This window comes from Helobdella robusta (assembly GCF_000326865.2).
Source record: "Helobdella robusta unplaced genomic scaffold HELROscaffold_28, whole genome shotgun sequence".
Lineage (NCBI taxonomy): Eukaryota > Metazoa > Annelida > Clitellata > Rhynchobdellida > Glossiphoniidae > Helobdella > Helobdella robusta.
In genome coordinates, this window is record NW_008704435.1 from 1,717,599 (window position 1) to 1,738,697 (window position 21,099).

The 21,099-nt window shown below is 32.5% G+C and overlaps 5 protein-coding genes across 5 annotated transcripts; 2 read left to right on the plus strand and 3 right to left on the minus strand.

Annotated features, from left to right (window-relative positions):
• Window positions 1-1,795: 1,795 nt before the first annotated feature.
• HELRODRAFT_174030 (hypothetical protein) lies at window positions 1,796-4,616 on the plus strand (the record flags this gene model as incomplete). Its single annotated transcript, XM_009020582.1, has 4 exons — window positions 1,796-1,807; window positions 2,926-3,096; window positions 3,239-3,439; window positions 4,449-4,616. 4 exons carry the CDS (start codon window positions 1,796-1,798, stop codon window positions 4,614-4,616), a joined length of 552 nt encoding a protein of 183 aa, XP_009018830.1.
• A 1,255-nt stretch (window positions 4,617-5,871) lies between these two features.
• HELRODRAFT_174031 (hypothetical protein) lies at window positions 5,872-7,088 on the minus strand (the record flags this gene model as incomplete). The annotated part of the gene is made up of 4 exons (XM_009020583.1): window positions 5,872-6,111; window positions 6,180-6,307; window positions 6,468-6,779; window positions 6,944-7,088. 4 exons carry the CDS (start codon window positions 7,086-7,088, stop codon window positions 5,872-5,874), a joined length of 825 nt encoding a protein of 274 aa, XP_009018831.1.
• Window positions 7,089-8,933: 1,845 nt separating this feature from the next.
• Window positions 8,934-11,205, minus strand: HELRODRAFT_174032 (hypothetical protein; the record flags this gene model as incomplete). Its single annotated transcript, XM_009020584.1, has 3 exons — window positions 8,934-9,169; window positions 10,609-10,785; window positions 10,866-11,205. The coding sequence occupies 3 exons, from the start codon at window positions 11,203-11,205 to the stop codon at window positions 8,934-8,936; spliced, it is 753 nt and encodes a 250-aa protein (XP_009018832.1).
• Window positions 11,206-12,518: 1,313 nt separating this feature from the next.
• On the minus strand, window positions 12,519-15,493 carry HELRODRAFT_154853 (hypothetical protein). The gene is made up of 5 exons (XM_009020585.1): window positions 15,328-15,493; window positions 14,904-14,985; window positions 14,429-14,547; window positions 13,234-13,374; window positions 12,519-12,865 (listed from the first exon to the last, which is right to left on the minus strand). Exons 1-5 carry the CDS (start codon window positions 15,368-15,370, stop codon window positions 12,750-12,752), a joined length of 501 nt encoding a protein of 166 aa, XP_009018833.1. The 5' UTR covers window positions 15,371-15,493; the 3' UTR covers window positions 12,519-12,749.
• Window positions 15,494-18,482: 2,989 nt separating this feature from the next.
• HELRODRAFT_192122 (hypothetical protein) lies at window positions 18,483-20,434 on the plus strand. Its single transcript, XM_009020586.1, has 5 exons — window positions 18,483-18,652; window positions 18,822-19,039; window positions 19,421-19,505; window positions 19,818-19,976; window positions 20,179-20,434. Exons 1-5 carry the CDS (start codon window positions 18,568-18,570, stop codon window positions 20,199-20,201), a joined length of 570 nt encoding a protein of 189 aa, XP_009018834.1. The 5' UTR covers window positions 18,483-18,567; the 3' UTR covers window positions 20,202-20,434.
• Window positions 20,435-21,099: the final 665 nt, after the last annotated feature.

Here is a 21,099-nt window from a genome sequence, read left to right on the forward strand (position 1 = left end):
CAATTACTTGATTAACTAATTGATTGCTAGTTTTAAAAAATGGTTGACTTGTTTATAAATGTCTAATTTATTAATTGCTTGATTAATTAATTAATTGCTAGTTTTAAAAAATGGTTGTCTTGTTTTGAAATGTCTAGTTGTAGTCCACCTCCAAAGTTTGAGACGTTTGACGTTTCGGGGAATCTGCTCGTATAAAGTCTGAAATCTTTCCACCAATATTTAACTTTTTCGAAAAACGTTTATAAAATACTTCTAGCGAAACTAAGTTACAAGTAATTTATTGGACGAAGAATTTTAAAAAATAGAAGTTTTTTGAAAATTAAATTTTAAAAATAAAAGTCTTTTGAAAAACAAATTTTAAAGAAATGCTTGTCTGAAGTTAAAACGTTGTTAAATAAACTTTTAAAATATTTAAAATAAATAAACGTTTTAAAACATTCTCAAATGAGTGCATGCATCTCATGTTCCATTTAGAGCCAGCACATAGGATTCCACCACCTGATTCTCTTTCTGTGCTTGTTGACGCACTCACATCTCTTGAAGGTCGGCAGGATTTTGATGCAGGAGGTGTCCGCGGGGACGCAGCTGCCACTATCGGCGTCCCAACAAACCCTGCAGTACTGGTCGCACATCTTCGAGTTCAATAACTCGGCCACTGTTGAGCACCGGATGCTTTTAGCTTTGAAATTTTAGTTATTTAATTATCAAGTAATTTTTGAATAAATTTGATTGAAATTTGTTTTTTTTTAAACAAAACCATTGAACGTTTTAACCGTGGCCATACAATTAAAAATCTTTTATAACTAAATTGTAAAAATTTTATTTCGTCAAATTTAAGTAATAACAGGAGAGCGTATTTGACATAATGTTAGAGTGTGAGGTGAGTTGTACGGCTGAAATGACAAATTTGATTATTTGAAATTCAATGCTTAAATTGGATTCTTGATGTGTTTGTCTGAAATTCAAATTTGGTAATAAAAATAATAATGATGTAAAAATGTGAACTCACATTTGCAGTCGGAGATAAGTGAACCCTCAACAACTGAACAGCAAACAGAGAGGAACAGGAGAGCGAACAATTGCTTCAACATCGTCTCTTTAACTTTATTTTCGACCTGAGTCTAATTCTTCTCTAAAAATAATATTTTCAGCTTTTTCAATTTCTGAGTTAAAAGTTGGAATTTATATACTTTTCATTCGTCGAAATTTTTACTACTCTGTCACGAGCAATCATTCACTAAATCACGCATACATTCTCACACATACACACGTATAATAACAATATTAATCGATCCTATTGCTTTCTACAACATCTCATGTTTATTTATTGAATTTAACACAATCCCAAAACGATAAATTTAATGTAACAATTTAATAACAAAGGGTCCATTAATTTTGGAAAAAGATTTCATTCAAAATTAAAGGGAAAGTTTTGTGGCTCCATCTTTCGCTTAGTAAGATGGAGGATGGTCAGTTATTTATGTCACATCGTACGATGTGACATAAATTACCAACTGTGAATTACCAACGTTCATTGTTCGCGCAATGAAAGACCGATTGTATTTTACATTAATCATTCAGAAGCAATCGTGCGAGTCAAATTTTTTATGAATTAAAATTAATAAAACTTTACCACATTTCGAAATCTATTTTAAGCCTGTATTTGTAAGTACATTGCGTTCGCGTGTTAATCATTGAAACTCTTCTTAAAGCAAGTTTTAAAGTAAGAATGTTGAGTCCGTTAGGAGCCTAACAGACGAAAATTATAAAGCAAGATGCTTTGTGATGCAATGCCATGTGCTTCACGGTTTGTTTACCATTTTTTGTCATCAAAATAAATTAGTTATACTTCAATTATTTATTCGCATCTACATTTCATTAGGCTATATGTATTACAAAAATACACCAAGATAATTAGTTTCCCAACATATATATTTGTTTATTCTTTATAATACAGCTCTGTCAAATGCAAAGCTGCTTACATGTTATTCCATACTAGTAGTTAAACTTTCGTGCCCCGAAGGCTGTACCATCCACAACACACGACGCACGTATACATTACGTATGCCCACGCATACACCATTTGCGTTTGATGGTTTTTGAGTTTGGGACAAACAGTATTCGAACCATACTAAAGCGTAATAGCAGCGCGAGACATGGCACTCCTACTGACTGAGCTAACTAGGCTATATATTTATTATATATTACTGTTATTTAAATTTTCAACGGCACTTCATTTCCTTAATTGGTGCTACTTGTGTGCCTTATAAGTATATTTTGTATTTAACAGTTGTATTTATATTTAGTTAGTGTATCTAATAAATACATTTTGCCTTTTCTTCCGGTTTATTTTTGGATTTCGGCAGTCGAGATTTTTTTTTGTGTGGATGTTGGAACGTTGTCTTCGCGCCATTTATATTTTGTACGACGAACTGAGAATGGTGTCGTTACTGATGACCATCAAAAAATATCAGACATACTTAACTCTTATTTAAGTTTTGTATTTACAAGGGAGATCTTTACATCTTTGCAATTTAACTTGAATGGAAATGAAATGATTGTCTTAGATGATGCTACAATGACGAAACAACAGATGGTCGATGAACTACAAAAACTAAAAAAGATAAAAGCCCCAGAAGCAACGGCCTCAATTCAGCATTTCTGAAAAATATGAGGACATTGAGGAAAAACTGTTAACACTTTTCAATAAATCGTTGGCAACGGGTGAAATACCATCCGATTGGAATAATGCAATCATAGTGCCACTCTTTAAGAAAGGAGATCGTTGCAACCCAAGAAATTATGAACCAATTATCCTTACAAGATACTCGAAAGAATAATTAAAAAGATATCATATACAAGGGCCAACATGGATTTATGGAAGAGCGTTCGTGCCTAACAAATTTGCTTGACTTTTTTCAAAAGGTATCTGAAAATTTTGACAAAAAGAAAGCAGTGGATATTGTGTACTTAGATTTTGCTAAGGTTTTCAATAAAGTACCGCATAAACGTTTGGCCTTAAATTTAGAGACAAGTGGAATCACAGCAAGCACACTTAAGTGTGTTTCTAACGGGTTACAAGATAGATGCCAAAAAGTTCGTATTGTTATAAACTTTTGAAACTGAGGCAATGTTACGAGTAGGGTTCCTCAAGGATCCGTATTAGGACCTTTGCTATTAGTAATATACATTAATGATATTTATCTAGGAATAAAGTTTAAAATTTCAAAATTTGCAGATGACACTAAATTATGTGCCGTTGAAGACCACGATGAATATATTTAAATTCCATCATGCGATCTGTGAAAAATATGCAAATGAGCTGAGGATTGACAGATTTGCATACCGACAAATGCGCAGTCATACATATGGGAGCCACCAACAAGAAAAACGTATTCAAACTAGGAAAACACCACTAAAAATGTTGAAGAGGAAAAGGGTCATGAGGTGATAATCCATCGGAATGGTAAGGTAGCGTGGAAATGCATCGAGGCAACTAAAATGCAGACATATGCTTGAGAATATTTAAAGGATGGCACAAGAATGATAAAGGGCTGTCGCGGTATGCCAAATGAAGACATATTAAAAGTTTGTTGTTTGACAACATTAGAAAAAAGAAGAACAAGTGGAGATTTGATGCATGCGTACAAAATCATCACTATGAAGGAGATTTAGAATTAGCGAAATTTGTTGAACTTAAAATGAACGGTAGAACAAGGGGGCATAAACATATAATCTTTAAAAAAAGCTCAGGATCGATGAAGCAAATATTTTTCAGCTGCAGAGTTTTCAACGAGTGGAACAAACTGGGAGATGAAATAATATGCGAAAAAACAACTAATAACTTTAAAGCAAACTTGGCAAAAATAGGATATTTAAAAAAGTCTCAGAGTGGTCCTGTCACAGACTCAGTCTTTTTGGATCACTATAAAATATTTTGTAATGTTATATTGTGTTATGTTAATAAACATTTGTAACAGTGACATAAGCAAGAAAATAAGGAAAAATTTCTAGACAGTTTTTTTATATGCTAGAGTCGGATATTAAAGGACAGAATTTATGTGGTATTAACATTTGCAATAGAAGTAGTAATTTTATGCCTTTTATTGTAAATTATTCATATTTATTTATTTTATTTATTTATTTATTTTGGCAAATGATTTTTAATGACGTTGTTAAGACAGGCAAAAAAATTTGTGAACTATCTTTAACAAGTCAAAACTCATTTAATAAGATTCAAATGAATCAGTAATAATTGAGCAAGATATGTTTTTGATTAGTTATCTGGATTTCTTGGAATATCAACTCATTAGTTTTTGTCAAAATTTGAATGCTAAAAAAATTTATTCAAAAATTTATAATTGATGAACAAATTTTGTAATAAATATCAAATTGATTCTTGATTTCATGTACTTTTCAAAAATTCAAAAATAATTATGCTACTGTAGGTTATGAGGCTACTTAATCCTAGTATCCCGAGAGCCAGGAACATATCAGAATATGATTGCCTGATATCAAAAATGTTCCCAGAAAAGACAGGTCCCATCAAAATTCCGATGCCACTGAAAATGGCTGTCAAGTACCAAGCAGTGCTCAATGGAAGCTCCATGACCTGAACACTTGCCGGATAGATGTATACAAATATGATGCCAACTATCAGACCATACACTGTAAATGTTGTTTAGTTGGATGCGATTCAAATTTCATTAAAATATTTTTTCAGCAAAAATCAGGAAGAATCAGAAGCCTCAAGAGCTTGTATGGCCAACCAAAACATAATAATATCAATATTAAACAAAAATGTACAAAATGACATTTGTAGTAGCTAAAAAATGATTCATAAATAAAATTTTACTAAACGAATTGGAATAATGTTTTAGATGAATAAACATAAATAGGATAAATTGAGCAGTTTTCAGACACACAATTATATAAACTCTTTATCGTAAATTTTTGATATCTACTCTCATCAAAATATGTGATTACATTATTTGGTCTATTCGCCATATTCGATCTTTTCTCACAGTCGAAATGACCTCCACGCTAGCACGCTGCCTTGTGTTATCTCGCCTTGACTACTGCAACTCTCTGCTATATGGCACCCGGGCGTATCTAATTTTCTCTCTTCAGATCATTCAAAACAGATTAGCCAAATTTGTTTTAGAATTACCTCGTTCATCTTCTAGTTCAACATCTCTTGCTCACCTGCACTGGCTGCCGATTCATCAACGCATTAAGTATAAAATAGCTGTCATCACGTATAAAACACTCAACACATCTCAGCCATCATATCTTCACGCTCGTCTGTTAATCATCGGCATCACTTCGTCTGCCGTCTTCATTGCAACTGCATCAACCAGTCAATACATCAGCTCTCGCCAATAAAGACTTCTCAGATTGCTCACCATCAATATGGAACAGTTTGCCACTCATCATCCGTCAACAATCATCAATAGAAATGTTTAAAAAGCGATTGAAGCAGCATCTGTTTGAACAGGCCTTTGGCGGCCGTGCTGACACTTGTTCATCCGGGCGCCTCTGACGCTATGCATAGGGCGCTCATAATAAAAACAATAAATATGATAAATACTTACTGATCACCATGACGATCGCCACTATCTTATTTGTGTAAAATATTGACCAAAGTATGAAAACTGCAAAAGCCATCAAAGAAGAAATAAGATTAGAATAGATGAGATTGTGTTTGAAACGTTCTCCAATCACTGCCCCCAATATGTAAACAGCAATTTCAGCAAGACATGGTGCTATTAAAATGTATGACGCTTCCGTTTCAGTGAATCCAACTGTTATGATATAATAAGCCTGAAATTGTTTATTGCAATTTAACACTGAACAACGTAAAATATGAATTTATCTCACGAAACTTCCGGGTAGGGCCATCATTATCACGTTGCTAAACATTGTTCCCACGAGCCAAAATATTATTTTCAACCATTGAAGAATATCGTTGCGCTTGTTACTCTGAATAGTTTCTCTGGAGTTTGGATTGTTTTCCGTTTTGTCGATTTGATTGATTTGCTCATTATTATTATTCTCCAATACTTGTTCGTTCAGTGTTGAGTATGAAAAAGAACTTTCACTGATATCATTCTGCATATGGACGTATGCAATGCGTAAACTTGATATAAATAAATATAGCCATCAAAAGCATTACATACCTTCAACAGAAACGACGAAACACACAAAAGTCCCAGAAACAAGTTTATCGCACCTAAGATAATGAAAACATTTGCCCAAGACATTATTTGTAACAGCCAGGCCACCAATAAATTGTATAAAATTTGCCCTAAAATTTTCATTTATTTTAATCGTTAGTTATTTTTAATAACTTGATATGATTGAGCATATTAGCAGAATGATAATATGGCTATAAAAAAATTTTTTTTGAATTTAAACAAGTCGTTCAAAGTAAACTTGAAAACATTCAACAGCAATAACTTCAGAACCTGTTGCATATCCGCCCCAGATAGTGGCAGTAGCGATAATGTGATATTTCTGTCCAGTTGGAAAAATTTCGCTCAGATAAAGACAGGAAGACATGTGAGCGAAACAATACGCAACCCCGTACATCAAACCAAACGTTAGAAACATCCAACGAACATCCTTGACGAGAGCCGATAGGAACAAACAAACTGATTGCGTCACTATCCCGAATGTACAACATCCGATGTATCCGTGCTTGTTGAAATATTTGAGGACGTAAACGGGAATGGGAGATAGAATGCCACACATTCCAGCTGCCATAACAGAGATCCATGCTGTTTGATAGCGATTAATGTATTTATTGTAGAATTTCCAAATTAATTTTCGGTTATAAGATATAACAAATTTGTTGATAGATTAAATTAGGGCTAATAACTACATTGCACAGATACAAAATTAAGCACATTAAAAAACATGTGTAATTGAATACATATCTAACTCAGAGTTGCCATATTAACTTGGTACATCTTATAGAACTCCGCTACGAAAAATCCAAAGCTGAACACGGGTCCTGTCCTCGTTATTGTGATGACGAACACGCTGGCACACACAGCCCATTTGTTCCATTTCATCTGCCATCTCATCTTTAGTTAATTTTTATCATACTTTTGAAGACATTCATCAGGAAATAATTTTCTTTTAATGGGTAACATCAAAACTGTCTCTAATCGGTTTTCACGTTATGTGTTTACATATCGAATAATAAACATGTATATAGTCATCATGTTTGCTGCAAGCAGTTTGCAAGATTTAATAAAATTTGGTTCATCGAGTTCCTCAACATTGACTTGCTGTACAGCAGTCAGCCATACAATAGAATCTACAAATGAAATAATAACATTATAATATTTAATACGAACTATTTAGTTGCCATGTAACAATTGTTACTGCAGTGTAATTAGTGTAACATCAAAGAAGAGAACAAGCATTATCAGAATATGTCTCAATTATTTAAAAAAAATTATCTTTTATATGATGATATAATTTAAATTTAGTTAATCTTATTTAGTTTTATTAATTTTTGACTGAGCTATCAAACGCAGAAATATGAATACCTTACATGCAACTTTGCAACCAATGAGCATTTTCAGTTTCTAATAATTTGATAATTTTCAAAACATGGCTCCCAGAAAAACAGTTAAATAAAATTAAGATAAGTAATTCATATTGAAAATTTTGGGGTTTTTTATTTTGTATAATCTGTGCTTTTGCCTATCGGAATGTCGAAATGACATAGAAGAAAACAGTGAAAGACAGAATAAGCACATGCAAACTAGCGCCAGCAATGTGAACGAACATGTTATTTGCGTGCTCGTTAGAATACATCATCCTATATTGTTGACTGTTCCAATAATCGCTGCTTAAAACAACATCGGATGTTTAACAATTTTCTGTATTAAAATAATGCAAGAAATGTAAAATCATGAAATTCTGGGGTTTATTCTTCAAAATATTTTTTTAATATGTGTAATATGTACGTATTTAAGGTAATGGTTGAATCCCTTATTGAGTAAATCTAGTTGTGAATGAATAAAGGGTTTATATTCTATTTTAGCAATTCTTTCATATGTCTAATTTTTGTTTTTTTTTTTTATAAATAAACCTAACCTAAACAAAATGTTGAATTAAATACGTACTCATCCAACGCTTATCTGGTTTTGATGATGTCGTACAATGGTTATCATCTTTTCAAACTTCAACACTTCACATGCAGCTATTGTTGGCGTTTTTACCATTGATTTATGAAAAACATTTGGTCATTGTCTGCTCAATATTTTTGAAAAGTTTTGCCTTTCTTTTTAAAATACACTTTCTAAATTTTACAGCTGATGACAAAAATGTATTCTTTCATTCACTCCTTTCTTTCTTTTTTTAAGTTAGGGTTTATTAGTTTGGTTTTAGCGAAGTGAAAATTATCTACAAATAAGTAATGAGACAATTGTGAACATTTTGTGAAAGTTTATTATTACGTAAGATACATCAAAGTACGAATTTTTTTGAAGAAAAAATATTAATTAGCGTTTGATGGTCACAACTTGTTTAAAAACTCACATTCATATGTTGAAATATTGATTCATTAATTTGAAATAATGAAAATATATATCTATAAAAATATAAATATATATATATATACATTAGCAATATGTATGAAATCTAGAAAATATAGCAAGATAATCTGATAACAAGATAGTTGAAAAAATTTTATGGAAGGTTTGGTGCAAAACAAGAATATTAAACATTGTCGGTAATAACGTTAACTCAAAAGTTGAACCAGATGTTGAGGTTTTATATGAAAATAATTTCAATTATTAATTATTTCAAATAGGAAAAATGCATTATAATTTTGTAAAAACTTTAATAATTTTAAAATAAGAATATATAACAAAATGTTTCAAGCACGAGCCATAGTGGCACATGAATATCTCTTGTTAACCACAGATTCTGGTTCTGCAGTAGGCTTCCTTGTTACCTTCCGACCAAAATTTGATCGATTTTGCTAAAAAGCTGTGGGACTCTTGAACCATGGCAGCTGACCAACTTGCATCATCATAATGCACGTCATACCAGTTGTTGTTGTTGGAATCCAGGGCTGGAGATGTTGTAGAACATTTCCATGTTGTATTCGACGCGATGGCACCATCATCACTGAACGCTTCGATGTATTCTAAGCCGATTAAATTTTTTAATACGAACATATTTTGATTTAAGGTTATTTGTTGATTCAATAATTGATTATTTATAATAATCTTATTATTGGTGGAAAAAATCAGATGTCATTACATTTGAAAAAGGTAAATTTAACAACTCTGGAAGTAAATCAACGTAGGAGGGGTAGGTGTACTTTTGAACAAAGAAATGTCTAAACACTTAGAAGGTTTCTGGGCGGTGTCGGATAAAGTTTTGTTGGTCAAAATACATGCAAAATCTTTCAACCTAGCTGTTATTTCAGTTTATACGCCAACGTGTGAAAACAGTGAAGAAAACCTTGATGCTTTTTACAGTGATCTTGATGACATTGATGGAAAGAAACGAGAGTTATCAAAAACCTCTATTGGTATCAAAGGGCAGCGATGAAAATTGGTAACAAGATGACAAGTTTTGTCAAAATAAAGAAAGGTGTTAAGCAAGGCTGTGTATTCTCTTCAGACCTGTACAGTCTCTATAGTGATATCACCATAAGAAAAATAGAGATCTACCTAGAATATCCATTGAGGTGTGAATATAAACAATGTAAGATTAGCTGATGATACAGCTCTTCTAGCAGAAACTGCATACAATTGCTTCCAAACTGGTTTTTGGAAATGAAAAAAAAAAGCTTGCGAATTAACATCAACAAAACAGAGTGCATGGTTATCAGTAAAAGCAAAATCGCCCCGATCTGCTACATAATCATTAATGGTAAACAGGTAAAACAAGTCAGGTTATAAATGTAATGTGGATATCACACGAAAGATAGCTATGGCGAAAGATGCATATTCTAAAATGAAAAACATCCCCACCAACAGTATAATCAAAATATCAACAAAATTAAAATTGTTAGGGTGTTACATTTTTCCTGTGCTAACTTACGGCTCCGAGTCCTGGACAATTTTTAAAGAAATGGGAAAAAAAGATTAACGCTGCTAAGATGTGGTTTTTGAGAAAAATTATGAAAATTAGTTGGACTTCTCACACCTCCAATGAGGGTGTATTAAAACAGTCCGGTTATGAAAAAAGGAAATTTCTACTGATAATCCGAGGGGGCAGTTAAAGTTTTGTGGTCACATCATGCGGAGGGAAGCAATGGAAAATTCAACAACTACTGGAAAGATTGCAGGGAAAAGAGATCGCGGTCAACAGTGAATAACATCCGTGAAGTCCTTGTGTCAATTGTTGAATATCACCACATTCCAACTACTACAGTGTTAAAAATCGGGTTTTGTGGAGGCCGATCATCGCCAATGTACTGAAATGATAGAGCACAAGAAAGAAGAATTAGTTAATTAAACCGGATTTGGATGTTTTTTTAAAACTCCTTTACATACAAATTTCTCTCACAAAAAAGTATTGAAAAGTTATATTATACTTTATTTATATGAACATTTGATGTATTGCTAGACGGACTTTCTTTGATTGAGTTGGTAGCATGGACAGCAACAACTTGAACATCGTACGGGAGTGAGTGCGAGTTGTATACGAGAGGAGCGTCCCAGTTTGGCAGTTCCTTTTGGGGCACTCCATCGAAATATAATGAAACTATTTTGTCGTCTGCCCTTATGTTAAACTGGCGATCGGATTTACCTGATTGACATTAATTACAACTAAATAAGCATTTACCATTTTAAAAATAATTTATAACAAAAATTGAAAAACTATTTAACCTTTTAAAGACATATGAAAACAGTCGTCTTTTCGCTGAAAACACTTCAATGATTTCTTATGGAACATTTGGCATAATTTTGAATTCTGGTTGAAATTGAAAGCCAGACACTGGCTGTTGTTGGAGCAGGTCCAGGAACATGAAACAAACGCTCTGCTGGATGGTATGTCGTTGAATGTAGTTTGCATCGATGGCTCATCACAACAACATTCATCTTTTTGCCGGCAGTTCAAACGTCTCACGAAACATCTGGCTAAGCAGAACAAACTTTGACGATAAGAAATATTAATCAAAAATAATGATAGCCAAGCAAAAGACGACAAATTGATATAATCAGCCATTAAACAGTTTCTAAATTATCAAGATAAAATAGATTAGATTAGTTTATAAATTTCTTTATATCACACCCTCAGAAAAAAGTTTTTTTATATTATGTTCCTAAAACTATTAATAAAAACGTGAAAGAAGCGTGACCTTCTATATTTATTGAGTGTTCTGAACAGATGCAATGTAATTATAGGGAATATTTCCAATTTCTTTCTTTATTTACACGGCAAAAGCTCCGCTCAATCGATACCGACATACGTGCTTCCTACATTAGTTCTTGTCGTTCAATCGTAATTATCCGAGACAGCGTGAACGAACATGTTACTGCCAGAGTTTATAATATTTAAAGGTTAAAAAAGTCAGATACCTACGTTTCAATATGCAATTCAATAAATTTTAGCGTTTCGTGATTTCATTGTTTTATTTCTTAAAAAAGCACGATCGGCATTAATAAATATATTCAATTGCTGATCGCTTAATTTATTTACCTTCAAAAACGAAATGCATCTGAATTTTATCGATTTCCCCGAAAGAGATATCAAAAAATAGATTGCGAAAAAACAAAAGAGATCGGATAAATGTATTTACCTAATTTTAATCCGCTGTTAATTAGGAAAATATTTCATTAAAGTATGTAATTCGCACCATTTCCATAGGCTGGGTGTATATTATACTGCGTTACGTAATATTGGGCTAGAAAACGTTTAAAATTTAGTTTCATTTCCTTATGAGTTTAAAAATAATATTGCTCAATACTTTAGCTGCTAATTTTGAGAAATGCGAATTTCATTATTCAACTTCAACATAACAATCCTCATTGAATTACCATTAATTTTGTTTTTATTTAATTAATTTTATTTTTATTCTTAACCAAGTCGTCTGCTAAAGTATAAACACGTGCGAGCACACATATGCATGCACATTCATAAGCAAACATGAATCTTATGAATGTACGTGTCTGTTTGCGATTTGGCTGCTATTTGCATACGTGGTTGAGCACCTTTTTCGTTTAAGTCACAACTGTTGTCAAATCTGACGTTTCCAAATATGTACACGTGTTGTACGTACCATTGATGAGACGAGTACCTAGGTCACTCGTACGTACATAATATCCAGAGTTGCCAAGACAACATCGAAAGCCGATCTCGAAATGTATAAATAGACGCTTAATTGAGGCTAAGGGAAATAGGCAGACGCATTACCTGTGGAGTCATCATAAAAATGTTAACTTTATAGAATGTAAAGTTAAAGACAACATCAAACGTCTCTCCGGTACGTTTTTTAATTAACATTTGAATCTATATTGAACAGCCGTGTTTCAAAAGTTCGATATTCATTAGAATTAAAATAACATTTATTTGACAGAAATAATTTTGCAACGGAATAAAAAATAAGACAACATTTTAAAGTAATTTTTAAGAGCGATCAAAATTCATTCTAAAATTAAAAAAAAAACTAATAAGAAGTAAACCTAACAACATCATAAAAACTGAACAAGGAACAACCACAGGACAATGAAACAAATATAGAACGAAGCCGACAGCGCAGCCCGCCCCAGCTAAATGATCCCAAGCGACTTCTCCACTGTTTTCCTGGCCATCTCGTCGAATTTGTTCCTATCCTCCCGCCATACTTTCGCTGCGTCAACATTAGCCGCACTTTCATCATTCGGCTCTATTTTGTTGTTTTGAAAATCTCTAATGTTTAAAAAATTCAATGCAAACAATACACACAACTACATACAAACCCATGCACACACACGCAATACAGTTACAACACAAATGCATGATACAGGTGTAACGCGTTTGTAGGCAGCTTAATTTTTTAATGTCTAGTTTTTTTAACGACTGGTTTTAAGGAAAGGATCACATGTTAGATCAGTATTACATTATTTGCAATTTAAATGTGTAACCAACAGACTTCTTACAAAATAGTTTCATGAAAATATTAGAACCAAACACAAACCTATCAAAAATTCTTTGAAGGAGAAATCAATATATCTATAAAAAAAACACACAAAATGCGAGAAACGATAGACGCACCAGCCAGCATGCTGACGACAGACAGCAAAATCTTCTCGACACTTTGCACGGGACTCCACCTCTCCGAACTGGATTCATAGCCCATGGGATCGTCCCCAGGAGCGTGCAGTATCGAGATGCAAACCTGGCCATCTTTGTAGACTGCGTAAAAATTGATAGACCAACGTGAAACTTCGAAGATGATTTTCAAATCTTTTTTGGATAAAAAGTGTGATAAGGATGGAGATTGCAGCAGTGGAAAGAAGGTTTTTATTGAAATTGCAAGGGCGGTGGAGTTTTTGTTACAATGCTTTAAAAGATTAAAAAATTAAAATTTGGAAATTTTCTTCTAGATTTCAGAGAAATTTTAACATGTGAAATGATCTTGAACTTGATACTGACTTGATACTAAACTTGATACAAATTTATGTCATTATGTAATCCTTTGCAGTCAATATTCATCTGTCACATGACAATCTTTGTAGAAAATATAATGGATGTGTGAAGTCAACGTCACTTCCGCTTCCGTGTCAAGCTAAAAATGGGAAAACTACAATGAGGAAATTCCTCTTTAAATCCTGTTTAAATGTCTTTCTATTCCGTATTCCATTTAAGTTCCTATGCTTAAAGCTAATACAAAATCCATGTTTCCATAATGTTTTAAAATTTATTCATCATTTGAAACTTCAATTAAATTCATCTGATCATCCTAGACAGATTAAACATTATGTTCTAACTGTTTTCTGGGAGTTATGTTATTTTGGATTTTGGATTTAAAAATTTTTCAATCATGTGCTGAAATCTTAATCTGAATAAATTCCTCCATTTTATCATCTCAAGACTTTCCTCGATGTCTCACACATTTCTCCATTAATATCCACTAACCATTCAATTTAAATAAAAATCTTTCTTTCCACAGCTGATATATCCATCCTCATCACACTTTTTATTCCAAAAAAGATCTGAAAACCGTTTTCAAAATTTCACAATTGTCTATCAAATTTTTTATTCCAATGATCAAACAAATGAAAATGTGTAAAAACATTAATGCATTTACCAAATTATTTAAACTACTAACTATCAATGAGTAGAGTAATTATTAATTAACTATTAATTTCTGAAAATGAAAAATAATATATTCATTTTTTTCAAATAACTGACATTAATACAGAAATCTAATAAAATACATAAACAGAAGTAATGGATAAGAACTGACTGTTGGGGTGGAATATGTTGCAAGTGAACTTCATCTTCGGTGGACTGAGTGGGTAGTCACTTGGAAATGTCAGTCGGGCAGGAAACACACCGCCCTCAAAGCATGTCCCTTCAGGGCCTCTTGAAAATTATTTTTCACATAAAAGTTTAAAAAACTGAATTGCAAGGTTATAGCTTAGTTTATCTGAATAATCAAATATGAAAAAATATGTGATAAGATTGATGACAATTAAATGCTGAACTGGGCTTTTAACTTAAGTTTGAGTAAGCAAAAGTATCAATTCTTGAATTGCATTTATTTAAAAAAGTTAAAATAGTGAGTAAATATATCTTTTTTTTTAAAATGAAAACATTATTCATTTGAGTATATTTAATTAAAAAATAAGACTTAAGTAATTATTATTCACAAATCCAACAAACATAAAAATATTACGGTACTACAATTACTGCTACAGAAGTTTGCCAACTAAACTGACGCGATGAGTGCCTCCCATTCAAAAAAATTATCTTCATTGGAGGGACCAGCCAGGATGCCCTCTGGTGGGTTTAGGGTCAGTTCTAATGGAAAAAAAATGTTTAAAAATGTCAAACTTCAAACATTACAAAAATACAGAATTGAAATAAATTGAATGACAAATATGTTGAAACTTCAAAAACAAATATTGATTTGATTTTTTGACAAACTTTCTAAAAAACCATAATAATAATTTTATAAAAATGTATTTCCAAAAAATTATGTTTATTTTTCTTAATAATACTTCATCTTATTTTAAATAATTTAATAAAAATTAATTCAAAAAATTATAAAATATTAATTTTTTTTATTTTAGAACATTACAAAATTAAAAAATTTATAATTAAAATTAAAAAGAAAAAATGAAAATGAAAGGCTACACAGACGTCTATATTCGGCCATGAGACGTTTTAGAGCAGACCCGGCCATGCTGGGAAATTTTTGTAAAATTATTTCGCTGATAAATTAATCTAATTTAGAAACTAATAAAATAGTATTTTATTTATTTTATTTTAATAAGCGATTAAAAGTTGTGAACGGCAAACGTGTTATTAAAGTAAAAGTTAACTTAGATATTAAATGTAAAAAAATCCTTTTTATTGCAAATTACCCTTCGTCTTTCTCTTTGCAATTCATCTTGCTAGCTATCCTCTTACAGACCTGGCTCAGCTCCAATAACAGTTTCAATCTTGGAGTACTTAACAATTTTAAACTCAGACATTTTATTGATGGGTGACTTTAATTTGCATGTTGAGAGAACTGCTGATCCCCAATCTATTCGTTTAAAAGAAATACTTGATATATTTCAATTAGTAAATCATGTAAACGTTTCTATACATACCCTAGGAGGTACAATGGATTTAGATGTCAGTTTGCATGACTTTCCAGTACTTAATGCTAAGATCTATCCTAGTGGAATAATTTCGGATCACAGTTTCATAAAAGTAGAAACAATGATTGTTCGGCCAGCCCCTAAAACAGTGATGAAATCAGTCAGGTCATGGAAAACAGTAGATGAGGAAAAATTCATTGGTGCTATTTTAACTTCACCAGTATCTAAACCATGCTGTAGTGATGACGTCGAAAAGGAACTAACAATGTTTAACAACGAGTTAAAGAGTATTGTTGATAGATTTGTGCCTGTTCGAGTAATCTATGATAGAGGTGAGCGTATGGCACCATGGTTAGATCATGATTGTAAAAAAGCTAAACAAACATGTAGAAAAATGGAAAAAATCTTCAGAAAACTGTCGATAGATGATCATCGTAATAATTGGATAACTTCCATGAAAGCAAGAAACAAATTATATTCTGACAAACGTTCCTATTATTGGAGGAATTTAATTGAGGTCAACAAAAGCTCGAAAAATAAATGGCAGGCAATTAATAAGGTGTTGTGTAGAAACAAGAAAAGTTTAATGTTCGATAGTGATGTTAGTATTACAGCCCTTGTTACAGTTTTTCACTGACAAAGTTAGCAAAATTGTTCAGTCTACCAAAGTTTCTATTCAATCAACAGATGATGGTGGGCCACATAATGCTGTTATCATTCTTCATCCTTCCCTATGGTCACTGAAGATGAATTGAAAGATATTATAATCAATTCCCCGTGTAAGACAAGTTCACAGGATGTCATTCCAACTCTCATCTTAAAACAGTATTTGAAATTTTTCATCAAGTTTTTCACTAGCTTTGTTAATTGCTGCCTTCAATTAGGTGAATTTTCCTCCTCTTTCAGGCATGCTGTGGTTCTCCCCTTCTTGAAGAAAACAGGTTGTGATGTAAATGATGTTAATAATCACAGACCGATATCGAATCTTCCATTTATTTCAAAAATTATGGAACGTGTAGTGGTTAAAAGTTTTTTTAAGTTTTTATCGCAAAATAACCTACTGCCTTGTAATCAATCCGGATATATGCAGTTCCATTCTACTGAAACAGCATTGTTACATGTTTTGTCTGGTTTGTTTTCGGCAATGGACGTCCCGAACTTATCGTTGTTATCGTTTTTAGACATGTCAGCAGCTTTTGATTGTGTAAGCCATGATGTTTTGCTGGCAAGACCACATAACGATGAATTACAAACACAGCTCATAAATGGTTCAAGTCGTATTTAACAAACCGAACGCAGCAGGTTTCGTTTAACAATTCAGTGTCTCTTTATTTTGTACACAGCAGATATAATCAAAATTATTTCCTCTCATGGATTCACTTGTCATGCGTTTGGGAGTTTTACTTGATAGCAATTTATCGATGAAAGATCACATTAAGAAGATATATACATCAAGTAATATTTATTTAAGAAACATGTATCGAATCAGACATTCATTGAATAGATCGGCACTGGTGACGCTGATTCATGCTTTTATAACATCGCGAATTGACTACTGCAACAGTCTGTTTTATAAACTTCCAAGAAGGTAAATCGCTCTTCTTCAATCGATTCAGAACAAGGCTGCAAAATTGTTAACTGGCAGGATGAAGTTTGATCACGTGACGCCCATCCTGGAGGAACTACACTGGTTGACAATAGATAAAAGAGTAACTTTTAAAATCGCTGTACTTGTGTTTAAATCACTGAACGGGATGTCACCAGAATATCTGGTAAATAAATTTTAAAAGAAATGTCTGCGTCGTCTAATCTACGGTCAGATGATATGAATTTGTTGACAATACCGGTTTCACACTTGCAGTTTGGTGCACGGAGTATCTCTTTTGCAGGTCCGACCGTGTGGAACAGCTTGCCACAGTCATTGCGATCATCCGGACTGTCTCTTAGAACATTTAAAAATGAACTAAAAACATATTTGTTCACTGTTAAACTTTGATGATTTTGATTAAGTTTTTTTTTGAAAAGTTTTTTTTTTATTAATAGTATAGTAGACTTGCGCTGTTTCGCAATAACCGGGTTCGAATATATTCCAACCTATCATATGCTCCGTGTATGATGCGTCGTTTATTATGTATTCATATGCGGTGTATGTGCGAGTTGTTAATTCCTCTGAACGTTGGAAAAGTGTAATGGACCTTTAAAGATGGCAAATTTTGTCCAAATTTGAACAAAAAATATCCGAATTCATTACCATTATACCATACCATTCGTCACATTAGCACAGAATGTCAAAAATACCAAGTTAAACAGAAGAATTCACAACATTCCGACCAACATGCAACAAATATTTGAAGATCCAATTAGCATTCAAAACACAATAAAATAGTTAACAGATTTAAATCTTATTTACAAAAGTTAAGGCTAAACGAAATACGAAATCAACAATACCCAGGTTTAAAATCAGAAAGGAAAAAAATAGGTGGGAAGATAGCCCTTTTGGCAACAAACACAAAAATAAACAAACAAAATAAATATAAATTATAATTAATTATATAATTAATTTTTAAATATTATAATTCGTGCTGGGTCATCATTAGTGAATATTTTTATTGAAAAATTAATAATTTAAACAAATTGAACAAAGTTTCACAAATAAATAAAACAACTTAATTATCTATCTATTGCAACGCATTACGTCATTTGAAATAAAAAAAATGTTCTAAACAGGAATGTAATGAAACATCGGAAAATGGAATTTTGATCTTGTTTCGCAGAAATAAGAACAGCCTCAGAAATGCTCCTAATCAGACTCATCCCCCTCATTCTCATCCTCAACGCCGTCAGGGTCCTCCTGGTATTTGCCACAAAGGATGACATATGTAAATTTTTATTCTTAACTTCAAATAAACAGAGAAAAAAGTTAATTTTTAAAAAGAAATTCTGCAGGGAGATAGCGAATTGACATTGTAATGGCTATGAAAATTGAAATGCTAATCAACTGGGCAAATGCTAATTAATTCAATTGTTTTCATACAATGACACGTACAGATGACAAATTGTTTTTGGAAATCGAGCCAGATGGCCCCTACCAGATCAGTCAGATGGTCAACTTCACTTGCAGCATGCTAACCAAGAGAAAAGGTATGAAAAACAGGGTCCTCTACGTTTTCCACATTCGGAGCCCGATCGACGATTTGCCACCGTCACAGCGTCCGTGGAAAGTCATCAAGAACACAACGAAACTTGAAAATGGCGATAGACTCTTTGTTAGTTATCTCTTTTTTTCATATGTCATTCTTCTGAAGATTATTTTTTTTCGTTTTTTTGTTTGGATATCTGGGAAATGTTTATAGATCCAACCAATTTGAGCTTGTTTACCGTCGAAATGCTTTATAAAAATGTTTTTGATTTATGAATAGGACAAAAATATGCATAAAATTCTTATGGGATATCATTTGATCATTTGAAATTCATCATTAAATCAAATCAATTTGCTATAATTTATTATTTTCACAAAAATATTTCACCATATTTTGAAAACAAAACTTCAACTACGGTGCTATAAAAAACTTACCATCAGATCATTAACATAATCTCATCAGATAATTCAATTGTTAATTCTTATTTTACAAATTAAATTCCGAAAGAAATCTAAGGGATCGGCGACGATTCGCAACAACACGATGGCAATCATGTGCTCCCTCTCACCGAACGTCACTAACAACGAGACGAGTATTTCAAATTTTTATACTTCATTTAGTCACTACTCTGTAGATCCGCTATCACTCTGTAGAAATTTTTTTTTCAAAACTAATTAACACTTTTTTCTTCTCAACGATAAACACGATAGTGACAAAATAACATTTAAGATTTCCCATGTTTATAATATCATTCTTTTAACGGAAAAATTTTTTTTCATCCAAATAATCTTTTATAACTATCAGTGAACGTATTATTTGGACGTTAGATGGAAAAATCCAAATTAACGTGATTTGTTATAATGTTGAAGTTTCACATCGCCACAAATGCCCAATGGTTTTACAGCAATACTGAAGCCACTTATTGTGTTTCGCACTGGCGCGCTGACCTCTGACGAGAACGGTGGCCTGAACATTGGAGTGATAGTTGGAGCCAGTGTTGTTGTAGTAATTGCAGTGGGTGGTATTGTCGCGTTCGCCATTATGAGGCTCCGCAAAAGATCCGGTAATAAGGGAAATTTTTATTTTGTTCGATTTTTTTACCGAATTTTATAAAAATTAGTTCAAAAATTATAAAATAAGCCTCAAAGGTGATTAATTTTGAAATATACCCATTTTTAACTTGAATTTGCTTCATTCAGTTCAAAATAAAACGCTTGAAATGCAATTAATAATAATAATAATACGAGATCCTAAATGCAACACAGCAGCAGCTGAGAGCAGGCAGTGACGGGGCTGGCCGGGGTGTACTAGCAGAATGAATGACAAAGGCACCTTTCAAGTTGTGGCAAAAACACAACGCGAGAGAAAAAGAAACCACTCACAAAGAATGCTGGAGAAAACCAACGGAAATAATTAAAAAATGTCAAACTGAATTAAAATTTGTATCATGAAAATATTATTTGCAGCAGGGAAATTTGAATCTTGACCATTTTTTAATTGCATGCAATAAAAATAGCAAATCGAGTTACACATTAGATAATGAAAATAAAAACTAGCTGAAGTTCGTGATGTGACGTACAGATTTCACGTCACGAAATCAATCAATCAATCAATCAATCAATCAATCAGATCTATCGATTGATCAATTAAGTAGAGGAGTTTCAAATACAAGAATTATTAAGAACAGAAGAAAAACGATTAGAGAGATAAGAAGAAAACAAAAATAGACAAGAATCAGTAATATTATAAAAATGACGTAGCAGTGTCAAGAGAATTGTATGATCAACAGTATCAAAAGCAAGCTGTTTAATCTGAAAATAGTAGAACGAATGCAACTCTAACCATTTTGTCTGACAGTCACGTTAAACTTATCACATATATTCATTTGCTTGTAATCAGACTTCCGAGATAATTGAAGCTGATGATGTTTCTTGTGCCACAATCCTCGACAAAACCACATTTAAATTTCAGATCTGATTTTGCTTTGTGCTCTTATCATCAGAAATTTCAGACGCAATTGCATCAAATCAGCGTTAATAAGGTATTTTGAACTTTGAAGGCTGCAGCCTATACCTCCAACAATAAATATTTTTGATTGGGCAGAGGTTAAATTGAATAAAAGTAGTGCAAATTATGAAAATTTATTAAAAAAGACCAGCTTATTTTGTTAAAACCCAAGCCCTTCA

Coding starts and splice junctions, on each gene's coding strand:
- HELRODRAFT_154853 (XM_009020585.1), bottom strand. CDS start 15,370: ATGGCCGGGTCTGCTCTAAAACGTCTCATGGCCGAATATAGAC. Junction 14,986..15,327: donor TCTCATGGCCGAATATAGAC/GTCTGTGTAGCC, acceptor TTTTTCCATTAG/AACTGACCCTAAACCCACCA. Junction 13,375..14,428: donor CAACATATTCCACCCCAACA/GTCAGTTCTTAT, acceptor ATTTTTACGCAG/TCTACAAAGATGGCCAGGTT.
- HELRODRAFT_192122 (XM_009020586.1), top strand. CDS start 18,568: ATGCTCCTAATCAGACTCATCCCCCTCATTCTCATCCTCAACGCCGTC. Junction 19,506..19,817: donor CGTCACTAACAACGAGACGA/GTATTTCAAATT, acceptor ATGGTTTTACAG/CAATACTGAAGCCACTTATT. Junction 19,977..20,178: donor GAGGCTCCGCAAAAGATCCG/GTAATAAGGGAA, acceptor AATGCAACACAG/CAGCAGCTGAGAGCAGGCAG.